At 38.2% G+C, this 12,484-nt stretch overlaps 1 protein-coding gene across 1 annotated transcript; it reads left to right on the top strand.

Moving 5' to 3' along the window:
• Window positions 1–302: 302 nt before the first annotated feature.
• On the top strand, window positions 303–12,251 carry LOC144079337 (WD repeat-containing protein 47-like). Its single transcript, XM_077608026.1, has 16 exons — window positions 303–418; window positions 1,475–1,665; window positions 1,746–1,829; window positions 1,903–1,987; window positions 2,235–2,543; window positions 3,057–3,496; window positions 3,616–3,703; window positions 4,945–5,117; window positions 7,251–7,451; window positions 7,712–7,781; window positions 7,844–8,001; window positions 8,129–8,298; window positions 8,365–8,535; window positions 9,196–9,327; window positions 9,834–10,052; window positions 10,145–12,251. The coding sequence occupies exons 2-16, from the start codon at window positions 1,508–1,510 to the stop codon at window positions 10,285–10,287; spliced, it is 2,601 nt and encodes an 866-aa protein (XP_077464152.1). The 5' UTR covers window positions 303–418; window positions 1,475–1,507; the 3' UTR covers window positions 10,288–12,251.
• Window positions 12,252–12,484: the final 233 nt, after the last annotated feature.

Raw genomic sequence — 12,484 nt, 5'->3', positions numbered from 1 at the left:
AATGACTGTTTTTTTTTTACATTTCCAAATTCCCAATAACACGTGTCTTGTATTTCAATTATAATAAGATATAGGGACATCTGGTGAATAAATTATTAAATTCTGGAAATTTAACTCAGATGTGCATAATTTGCATCCTTTCTTTCTCTGAAGAGATGAGCGTAAACAGATGTCTCGATGGATGCAGGCAAAAGATGTCCTCTCTGTGTACCTGCAGCTGAGAACTTGCGCTCTCACTCATGCTAGCACAAAAAGGTGTGACCACACTCTCACAATGCCGCGGCTGATTGGACATTTGCCGCTTCGCGCGTCCGCATGGCAACGAGACAAATAAGTCTAGAGGAGAGCTGTGCGCGCGGTAAGCGGGAGTGTGTTGAGGAGACCACCTTGGATGCTGTTGGCTTCGGCACTCTGACAGGTCAGGACTTGGCATCGATTCAACGAGACATCATGGGTCTGTTTTGTTCTGTGCGTGAGTGTCTGAGTGTGGAGAGGCTGGGCGGTGCCCGGCTTCTCCAAATGCATCATACTAAAGGTAGTGCACTAGTGCACGAAATGCATGCAGCTTGAGGACCATCACTCGTCTTCTAATATTGCACAGAGTCAATGTCAGCTAAAATGCACAGTGACTTGGAGACGTTGAATCTTAGATAACATTGCAGCAAAGAGAACTTGCGGCCATTGCAAGGTTGAAAGAGCAGAGGAGAGCCCTCTGTTTGGGCATGTTAGCGGGAATTAATGTTTAAATGCAATGCAGCTTGTTATCTTTGTATGTATTTTGGTGATAATGAGTAGGAACACAGAAGCAACTCCATCTGGATGTAACTAGGCATTAACCGCATGAATTGATTGATTTGTTGTCAAAGCTGGTTCTTATGAAGACGTACGTACATGCAATTTGATGCTTGTCAAATTAAGAAAGCTTAGCCATTGAGAGGTTTTTCAACATTCATTTGTTCTTTCAGTTTTTCAACGTTACAAATAACAAGAATGGCAATATTTGGCACAAGGCAGATTTGATAAATAGCTACAAATATAAAGCACATTTTATGTAGAGCTCCATGCCTACGGACAATGTTTCGATTACGATTAAATCTAGGAGGAATATGATTTGATATGATGTGAAAACAAAGCAATAAGATATAATATCATTTGTATTCATACTGCAATCATAAAGTATAAAATTACATTATTATTTCAGTATTTTTAAACAGCTAAAAGGCCATATCGCTGAGCATTCTTTCTTTGATAAAGAAACATCAACATGCATAACATATTTTTAAAAATTAAATCTTCGGTAAGGGAATATATTAATGACACAATTAAAATGACTGATTTTAAGTGTCAGTTTTACAGGTTTTTTTGGGGGGTCAAATGATTTGAAGAACTTTTTTTTAATCATGTGGTGCAGTTTTAGATTTTCTGCTCAAGTCATTCCAATAGCTGATTCATGATTGGTCTCCAAATGCTTAAGGGGCCAGTAAACTGCCACTTGAAGCGAATCAACATGGTTGCAGAGGAGTTAATCAACATCAAGGAGGCCGAAGTGGTCAAGTTGGTCCTGGACTTTCTCAGCTCCAAGAAGCTGCACATCAGCATGTTGGCCTTGGAGAAGGAAAGTGGCATCATTAATGGTCTCTACTCCGATGACATGCTCTTTCTCAGGTATGACACAACATCACTGATTAGATTATATTGTTAGTTAAGAAATATTAATGATCATTTGTCGATTAATTAATGAATAGGCAGCTAATTCTGGATGGTCAGTGGGATGAAGTGATGCAATTCATCCAGCCTTTAGAAGGGTTGCACAAATTTGACAAGAAAAGGTAAGCGAACCAGCTGAGAGTTGACATCATCACATGACTAATAACAAAACCTTTTATGTTTTTGTTTTTGCAGGTTTCATTATATCATTCAAAAGCAGAAGTTTCTTGAAGCTCTGTGTGTAAATAATGCCATATCCGCAGCTGAAGATCACCAAAATGTACGTTTTTTTACTTCCCCACATCATCTAATATGTTATTTTACATGGAAATTGACATGAATACCTTTCCATGATGAATGAAAGGTTTTTCTTCCAAATATATTGATTACATCTCCATACATGTAGTATGCATATTAATTAATTTTCTCCAACTACACTTGGAATTTTAGTTGAATATTCCTGGACTATTATTATTATTTTACTAACAGTCACATTCTCAATGTTCTGAATTTTCTGCCATTCGTAGCTAGAGCTCACCATGCAAGAAGCTGTCAAGTGCCTGCACAACCTGGAGGAATCCTGCCCATCTAAGGAGGACTACAGCAAACTGTGTCTTCTCCTCACGCTGCCTCGCCTCACCCACCATGCTGAGTTCAAGGAGTGGAACCCAAGTACAGCACGCGTCCACTGTTTTGAGGAGGCATGTGTGATGGTCGCTGAGTTCATTCCAGCAGACAGAAAGCTTAGTGAGGCAGGCTTCCGAGCAAGCGGGAACCGCCTGTTCCAGCTACTCATCAAAGGGGTCCTTTATGAGTGCTGTGTTGAATTCTGCCAGGTGAGGTGACACTTAAAGTATCTTGTAAACTTTTTGACCTAAACCACATGTGTCAAAGTCACGGCCCGGGGGCCAAATTTGGCCCGCCGCATCATTTTGTGTGGTCCGGGAAAGTAAATCATCAGTGCCGACTTTCTGTTTTAGGATCAAATTAAAATGAAGAGTATAGATGTATATTAAATTTCCTGATTTTCCCCCTTTTAAATCAATAATTGTAATTTTTTAAATATTTTTTTCTGTGTTTTTAATTTAAAATCATTTTGTAAAATCTAAAAATATATTTTAAAAAAAAGCTAAAATAAACATTGTTTTAGATCTATAAAAACTGAATATTCAGGGATTTTAATCCAGTTCTTTTAATCCATTTATTAAAAAAAAATCTAAATATTATATCTAAAATGGTCCGGCCCACATGAAATCGAGCTTACGTTAATGCAGCCCGCGAACCAACTCGAGTCTGACACCCTTGACCTAAACTGTTCAATTGGCCCTAACAACATTGTTGCTTTACAGAGCAAGGCAACTGGAGAGGCAATAACGGAGAGCGAGGTACTGCTCGGCGTAGACTTGCTCAGTGGGAATGGTTGTGATGAAGTGGATCTCTCACTGCTGTCCTGGCTGCAGAACCTATCTGCTGGTGCATTTTCATGTGCCTTTGAACAAAAGACTCTCAATATCCATGTTGACCGCCTTGTGAAGCCTAGTAAGGCTGGCCACGCTGACCTCCTCACGCCTTTAATCAATCGCCTTTCTCCCTGCCCGTCTTCACCCTTCCGCCGAAGGCCTCACTCAGCTGACACTTACATGTCTAGATCTTTGAACCCAGCTCTGGATGGACTGTCGCACGGCTTGGCAGCCCAGGACAAAAGAGGCATGGAGGTCAATATGAAATCAGCTTTAAGTCGAAGCTTGGTGGAGAATAATGTACATCAACTGGATGATTCCCCCGAGAAGTAAATCGGATAAATGCTCATTGACTTTAAATATAAACGCCAAAACTGATTAACTTTTAACTTCTCGTTTATAGTCAAATTAACTTGCCCATGGCTTTTCTTTTGGCTTCTTCTTCAAGAAAGCACCTATCGGAAGGGCCCAAGCTTACACGGACTCCTCTGGCTCCTGGGAGAGATGGTGGAACAGCAGGCACAGAAACAGTTGAGGTAAAAGCAATCGTCTTTGTGTATGGGGTGGGAGGTTATGTGGTCTCACTATAGAACACATTTTCACATATTACTACTTTGTATTCCTTGTGATAATAAGTTTTACCCTGCAGGCCCTTTGGATCATCTGTGGATATGTACGTGGACTAAGGGTCAAGTCATTATAATGTAGGAACAGATTTTGATCGTATAAAACTGACATTTGCTGTCACTTGCAGATATCTGAGATATGGACTTAAAATACTGCCTTGATAATATTTATGAAACTTGGAGGTCAAGGAGTACAACATAAAATTAAGGGCAAATTTGGACATTTTTATATATTTTCTTAGGAAGGATTAGACCTTGGTCCAAAGTCCACACAAATGCCTTTTAGTTATAGTTTATGTGCACGTGAGAAGCGATCCAACTCTCAGCCTTGGCTGTCCTGGTTGATTTGTTTCAACGAATAAAGACTGTTGAAACAAACAACAAAGGTTTCTCAGGTAATATATTTCACTGGAAATCAGAACTGACTTAGTTAGACATTTATAATGAATTTTCCCTGAAGCAACTCATCTCCATATTGCTGCTGCTCATAAATTCTTCATAACTGCCCTGCTGCAACTGTCCAGAAGATTCTTGTGACCTTCTGCCACTGAAAGCGTGAAAGTAGTAGAGGTCATGGGAAGAGTTGGCAAATAATCAGGTTTGATTTGCTGTCGCACACAAGATGGCCCAGTGGCTCCATCATCACTCATGTTTATGAATCTTGGGTTCCAGCTAATGGTGTAACGTGTTTTGGTATTGGATGCAGTGTGTGTGTATGTGTGTATAAGAAGGGGTTGTGATGGAGTTGAAGGGACAAAGCTACAGACTAGAAATAATGAGGTCCCTGAAAACTTTTTTATAGCATGGATGATGTATAACTTAAGGTCTTTGGAGGTGAAGACTTGCCAGTAAGTGATGTTTAGTGAATATTTGTCTATTATATGCAGACAATAGCTCTTGTATGAGTTTGATAATATTGATTGGAATGTTTGCATTATTTTATGCATCTGTTTTCTGTAATGGTATTGGTCATTAGGGTTCTAGGGAGTGTTTTCGTTGCCTAACATTTTTTCCATGACAAAATTGACCTTTAACCTGATATGCCCATTTTTGTGATGTGTAGTACGTCTTAATACATTACAGCTTTAAATCCTGCCAGTACTTCTGCTGATTTGACTATTTTTTTGCTTTTTTGTTTGTTTTTGTAATAGCGCCTTGATTCGACGGAGCACATGCAGGAGTACTACAGGCAACGTATGCGTGTGCAGCAGCATCTGGAGCAGAAGCAACAACAGAAGCATCTCTACCAGCAGATGCTGCTTGAGGGTGGGGTGAAACCAGTCGACGGAAAACAAAATAACCTCACTGAAACCTTCCTCTCTCGGTAAGGAATGGATTTAGGGCAACATGACACATCTTGGCATTAGTACCAGTAGTGCTAGGTGTAATGTGGAAAAAAATGTACACACAAACATCGTCTAAAGGTAAACTGTAGGAAATGACCGATTAGGGTCGCAGGAGTGCTGGAGCCTATCCCAGCTGACTCCAGGCCAGATGCAGCGGACACCCATATATATATGTATATATATATATATATATATATATATATATATATATATATATATATATATATATATATATATATATATATATATATATATATATATATATATATATATATATATATATATATGGGTCATTTTCACATAATTCAGCAAATAACGGTAAAGATATGGCCCTGGACTTTCCCTTTATGTGTTACAAAGTTATAAAAATTAATTACTACTGCTTTGTTTGCCACATATTATACTACATTTGGCACCAATTTTAAGAGAAATCTATTTGAGACACAAATACATTGAGAGCCAGTTTATGTTGAATTTGTCCACTCCGTTAGATGTCCAGAATCTAGTGTCACAGTTTATAGGAATGAAAAGTCGGGTTATGATTTATTTGTTTGTCTCTATTTAGAATGTGTTGTTTAGATTTGTTTCAATAGTATTTTCACTCAAGTTGTCTTTGAGAAAAATGCAAAAGAATTGCAACTGCAAACAGTTTTACTGATGTACCTTTCATATCAGTTAGTGTGTCTTTACCGTTATCACATGAGAAATACACCAAAAAATTCACAGTAAATACACCAGGTGGCTGGTGTGGGAGAAGTACCAGGATGTTGTCAGCCATATTGTCAACGCCAGCTAAGCAGAAGCCATGAGAATGAAACTAAAACCAAGGTAAGGACCATACCTGTGAAATGTCGTAACAATTCCATGTCTTTACCGATGTCCTAAAAACTTGGTGAACATAATTACTTTGCTTTTTAATGAACTGGGCATGGTGTATGCATGCAGAACACTATCATTTACTGAGTGCCAAGAAATACCATCTACCAATGTCAAAGGCTGAGGTGGAATGTTGTGTCTTTACCGTTAATAAATTTTGTCTTTACCGTTATTAAAAGGTGTATACAATAGATATGTAGAGATGAAATACATATTTTTAAATATACAACAGATATGTAGAGATGACGCTAACATGTTATGCTATGTTTATGTGTATACTAATTCCTGCTTTGATTTGTAAAATTTCCAGAACATGAATCCATTTAAGAAAAAAGGCGGTAAGCCACCTGCGAAAAAATCTAATGCTGCAGCGATGCGCAAATGCAGGGAGAAGATTAAAAATGACCCTGGAGCCTATCACAAATATTTAGAGAAAGAAAGGGAACGATATCAGAAAAGAAAGGCACAAGGAAAGATTCCAAATATTCACCCATATTTTTTAAATTTTAATTAATTATGTTTTCATTAAAGTTCCAGCTAAGATATTTCCAGGCAGTGCTAGTGTTGCTAATTAGAGATAATCAGAATGCTTGAATTGCATTTTGTAAATTATTCATTTTCTGAAAGTGTCTTTACCGTTATTTGCTGAATTATGTGAAAATGACCCATATATATATATATATATATATATATATATACTCCCTATGTTAACAGTAACTTGTGAGAATAGATTTGCATCAAATGTAAAAATGTATTCATGCTGCCTCCTAGTGGCTCTGCTCTGATGCTCTTATCTAGCATGGGCAATCTTTCCATAGCCACTATCTTGTCAAATGAGGAAAAATATGTCTTGTCAATGTAAAACTCCACAGAAAGAGTATAAATAATACTGGCAAAATGAAATACTACTTAAAATATCACCTAAGATTTTGGAACTCCAAAGTAATGAAAATCAAAGCCTGCCTTTCAAATTCCAATTTTGTGTGGTAGTGCCGGTTAAGCAGACCTCTGGATGTCCATTAAATTCATGCCTCACCCTTCCCTGACTCTGTCTAAGCAATTTCTTTATATATGCTCATTCCTCTTTGTCATTCCATTCTCTGCGCTATGACTTTCTTGGTGGACAGAAAAGTTGCCAGATCAGCTTTATTACACAAAGATTTATAAGACACGGAATATGCTATCACGGTGTGCTACCTATTGTTTTGTTTTTTGTGTTCACACATTTTGTCTAGATCCATTCAGAAACTTGAGGAAATGAACATTGGCATTGACGGTGACAAGATCACACCTCTGGACCAGTTGTGTAATGGTGTGGGAGATGACACCAGTACCTCAAACACCACTAATCCAAGGATGATACAAGAGGCAAAACCTGGTGGTTCAAGCAGCAGTCATTGCCTGCAACATGTCAGTGAATCCCCAGTTCCTGTAAGGTAATGACGGGATGGTGTTTTCTTCCCAAATATATAGGTCTATGCTCTTAGACAGATTTTTATACACCTTTTCAACAAATTGGTTGATTGATTGCACCTATCGTTCCCCTTGTTTTAGAAAAAAGCTCTATTGGTGGGACAAATTTGCCTGTGCTGGGTCAGAAATAAACACCCAACCAAAAATCTATAAAAATGACTTATGGCTATTAAAAATGGATGGGTTTGCATCTTTGTATACTCTGTATGCATTGTGATTCCAGCACTGAGATGGTTGGAGGTCCAGTGCAAGATGATACCAGTAGCTGTGTGACACGTTGTGCAACCAAGCAGGTAATTCAAAAGAAAATAACCCTACTTCTACAAACTAATTACAATTTGGGATTTCTTTGCAGCCAGGAAAATATAAAACCCAGTTTATCAGAGTGAACCAGCTTGAAGACACACAGGCAGTACGATCTGTGGCTTTCCATCCCTCAGGATCACTTTATGCCGTTGGTTCCAATTCCAAAACGCTTCGAGTGTGCGCCTACCCTGACACCCTAGCAATCAGGTTTGCACTGCTAATGCACATAAAACTATCACATTATTACAGTTTGTTTTATGGAAAAATGAACACCACAGTTCAGATATTATTTACATAGCTTGCTGCACAGTTCCAAATATCTCTGCATGTTTAGCACTCTAGAATCTGTCAAGCAGCCGGTGGTCCGCTTCAGAAGGAATAAACACCACAAAGGTAGCATCTATTGTGTTGCCTGGAGCCCCTGCGGACAGCTTTTGGCCACTGGCTCCAATGACAAATATGTCAAAGTTCTGCCTTTCAATGCCGAGAGCTGCAATGCAACAGGTACAAGTTGAATAAGTGAGACACATTCAAGCAGGAGCAAATCTTTTACTTCATTATGTCTTTCAGGTCCTGATCTGGAGTTCAGCATGCATGATGGAACCATTAGGGACTTAGCTTTCATGGAGGGTCCTGACAGTGGAGGGTCTATCTTGATTAGTGCAGGAGCTGGAGACTGCAACATCTACACCACTGACTGCCAGAGAGGCCAAGGCCTTCATGCTTTAAATGGACACACTGGTATTGGACCTTATAATATTCTTATATTAACATTTTAGGGAGGCTGGTTAAACATTAAGTTAAGATCTGCACGCAATGGTACACCATGCAGCTACCTAAGTTTATTGTTAAATTATAATAATTCAGGTTAAAAAATAATCAGGTTGATTTGTATGTATTTCGACCTCAAGATTTGTAGACAGGAATATGGTATCCAAAATTGTGATATACTGTATGACAGTCATCACATAAAAGTGAGGATTCTCTGACAGCCAATAAACTGTCTAAAATGTTTATTGTGTTCATAGTTGCACCCTTTGTGGTAATTGCCATCCCAACAGATAAACCCAAGAAATAGTATGCTATAGATTATCTTTTTGCAAAAATGTAAAAAAAACTATTTACAGGCTATTGTATGAAAGTGAATTTAAAAAGGTTGAAATGTCACTTTTCATGTCCATTTTACCATACTCAAAATACTCTCTTTAAATTATATTGCGGGTTGTTGTTTGAACACCTTACCATTTGTTATCATGTAAAAATTGAGTAACCATTGCTTGCAATGAAAGCATGCCAAACCTGCACAGAAATGCCAAAGCAATGATCTAATCAGTAGTTTATTGCATTGTAAGGCTTAAAATATATTTAAGTATTTATGATTTCATCTGTGTTTTTGAACAGGCCACGTTCTGACTCTTTACACATGGGGAGGTTGGATGATCACATCAGGATCCCAGGACAAAACTGTACGCTTCTGGGACCTGCGGGTTCCAAGTTGTGTACGTGTTGTGGGTACAACCCTGCATGGCTCGGGTAACTCAACTGCTTTCATTCATGATAATATAGAACAGTATGTATGAAGTGTATGTGTTCTTATTCACAGCTAAATTTTAAAAAAAGACCTCAATTTGTGTCACAAGCATACATATTATAGAGCTATTTATTAATGATATATGCACAATTGTGTAAAATCTTAGATAATTAGTATTTAAAATTGGTTTTACTTTAGAGCAATTGACTTTGAGTGTTCCTTCAGGGGTGTCAAACCGGTCCTCAAAGGGCCGCAGTGGGTGCAGGTTTTCATTCCAACTCAACAAGAGGATACCTTTTTGCAAGTGTAATCAGTTAATTAAAGTCAGGTGCTACTTATTTTAGAAGACACCTGATTGGTTAAAATGTTGGCACTGGATCGGTTGGAACAAAGACCAGGACCCACTGCGGCTCTCGGCGAAATCGGTTTGACACGTGCTTTATATTAATAGCAAGCCCTTGAGATTTGTAACAACGGATTTCAAATATGGAGCTTTTACTCTAAACAGGAAGTGCGGTAGTTTCAGTGGCGGTAGATCCCAGCAGCCGCCTGCTTGCCACTGGCCAGGAGGACAGCACCAGCATGCTGTATGACATCAGAGGAGGCCGTATAGTCCAGACATACCGCCCCCACAGCAGTGACATTCGTTCAGTACGCTTCTCCCCTGGAGCCCATCATCTTCTTACTGGTTCCTATGACAACAAAATAGTCGTCAGTGATCTGCAAGGTGGGAACAAATGATTACCCTACTGTGTTGACCTATGTTATGCTATCTGATAGAACATCTATTGGCATCACTTCATTGAATTTCCTTTCCAGGTGACCTAACAAAACCACTCCCGCAGACGTTGGCAGGAGAACACTGGGACAAAGTGATTCAGTGTCGATGGCATCCCATAGACCGAACTTTTATCTCCTCTTCCGCTGATCGGACTGTTGTCCTTTGGGCTCCCAGCACCTGAGATTTGGTATCCATACAAAAGGCAAAAAGTTTGCAAGCACACATCGGACATAAAGAATATCCCAGTGTGGAATCACAAGTTATTATCTCATCTCATCTCATTTTCTGAACCGCTTTATCCTCACTAGGGTCGCGGGGAGTGCTGGAGCCTATCCCAGCTGACTTCGGGCCAGAGGCGGGGGACACCCTGACTGAATTGGTGGCCAGACAATCGCAGGGCACAAGGAGACAAACAACCAATCAGGCTCACACTCATACCTAGGGGCAATTCTAGAGTGTCCAATCAGCCTAACATGCATGTTTTTGGAATGTGGGAGGAAACCAGAGTACCCGGAGAAAACCCACACAGGCCGCGGAGAACATGCAAACACCACACAGGTGGACCGACCTGGATTTGAACCCTGGTCTCCCACTGTGAGGCCAACGCACTAACCACTCAGCCACCGGGCCGCCCTACAAACTGTTATACGTTAATGTTTCTGTGCCATTGCATTAAATTGCACGTGATTTTGTGCTTTTGATAAGATTGAAATATCTGGCTATACTGTATAGACAGATGGATGACAAGCAAGCAAATCTTTCTTTATTTTGTATGGTTATGTCGCGAATCACTAATCTCTAAACATATTTTTTGGGAAGGTGACAATAGGGGAAGGTGTCAACATTCTAAAAGCAGGAACATGAAGTTGTCGTCAACAAATAACAGCCATGTTTCCTAATAAATAATTAAAATCATTTGAACATTGATATTTTAGCCAGCAACAAGCACTTTAAATATTGACAAAGTATCTGAGATCGTCATAGGGAATATAATATTTTAATACCTAAATTGTTAAATATTAAATATTATACTAAGGACTGATTTAAAAAGCCCAAATTATTGTCCTATATTAACTAAAAATACAAAAGATTTTTCCTATTGTTCTCAAATGCTAAAGTGAGGTATTTATTACAAATGTGCCTTTTTTTCCACCATAATAAAAGATTTAGGGTTTCACTGGGGAGAGATATATTCATTTATGTGAGTTTTTATAGTTTTTATTTACATTTTTTTACAACACACCACCTTGAAATGTACACTTTTGTAGTTTCACTCACTATACAAATGTTATGTCTAGTAAGATCATTTCCTTGCACAAAATGGCTGAACACTTTATCTTGTGTGACAAATGTGTTTTGTTTGCACACAAATACAATTAATTAATAGCTCTATTAAAATGAGAATTGTAACAAATTGTTCATTAAGAAGTACATTGTTGTTTTAAGGTTGCCTGAATTTTCGGATGTTGAGGGAAAGGGTAGCACAATTGATCTTTGTTGCAAGTTGAGGTGATGTTAAATGAAAAAGAAATATCGTGATAAGCGTAACTGTGAAGTCGGATGTTAAATATAAAAATTAAAAAAAATCACAGTCATCTGGCATTTTGTGACAACATCCATCACCTCATTAATTTTCCTTCCACTTAGCCTGTGTGAACTTGGGCCTATCCTAGCTGATATTTAGACAAAAAAATGTACTTCTTGTACAATTTGTACACGTGCACTTTAAATGGTGAGGTGATGCACATCATAATATGTCAATAGTTGTTTGACTATCAAAGCTGTTGTTAACTCACAAGATTGTCCGTAGTATTAAACCCGCTTATTTGGTTTGCACATATGTAGTTCCACTTACTAAACCAACCTCAACTTTACACTGTGAAATGTTTGTATGTGATGAACTATGTTTAATCGGCACATGTTGTCTTGTCATAGTGATGTTGCCTTTGTGGGTCTCAGTGAGATCTTTTTTCAATCTGGCCTACCCTTTACAGTTCAATGGATTCAAATATAATATGGTCACTGGTTAAAAAATTATTTTGATATCACTTAAATTTTTCTTCTAAGCTACACTTGTAATGCTAACATCTTATGACTGTACTATATACAGTAAACCTGAATAAATAAGTACAGAATTTAGCTTTACAGACTTGTTTCATTGTGTGTATGACAGATATCGAATTGAATTTAATGCTTTTAATGTCATTATACAAGTATAATGAGATTTAAAGCTTCGGCAGGGAATGCACAAAGAACAACAACAAACAAACAGACAAATAAATAATTAATAAATACTAAATACATAATAAATGAATAAGTAATAAATAAGTAAGTATTAAACATAATAATTAGTCAACATAATAGATAAGTAGTAGTTG

The sequence above is a fragment of the Stigmatopora argus genome, chromosome 8 (genome assembly GCF_051989625.1).
Source record: "Stigmatopora argus isolate UIUO_Sarg chromosome 8, RoL_Sarg_1.0, whole genome shotgun sequence".
Taxonomy (NCBI): Eukaryota; Metazoa; Chordata; class Actinopteri; order Syngnathiformes; family Syngnathidae; genus Stigmatopora; species Stigmatopora argus.
This window is presented reverse-complemented; position numbering and strand designations above follow the sequence as displayed.

Excerpts from the sequence above, each read along its gene's own strand:
- LOC144079337 (XM_077608026.1), top strand. The coding sequence starts at position 1,508 with ATGGTTGCAGAGGAGTTAATCAACATCAAGGAGGCCGAAGTGGTCAAG. Across the intron at positions 3,704-4,944 it reads CAGGCACAGAAACAGTTGAG|CGCCTTGATTCGACGGAGCA; the intron begins GTAAAAGCAATC and ends TTTTTGTAATAG. Across the intron at positions 9,328-9,833 it reads TACAACCCTGCATGGCTCGG|GAAGTGCGGTAGTTTCAGTG; the intron begins GTAACTCAACTG and ends TACTCTAAACAG.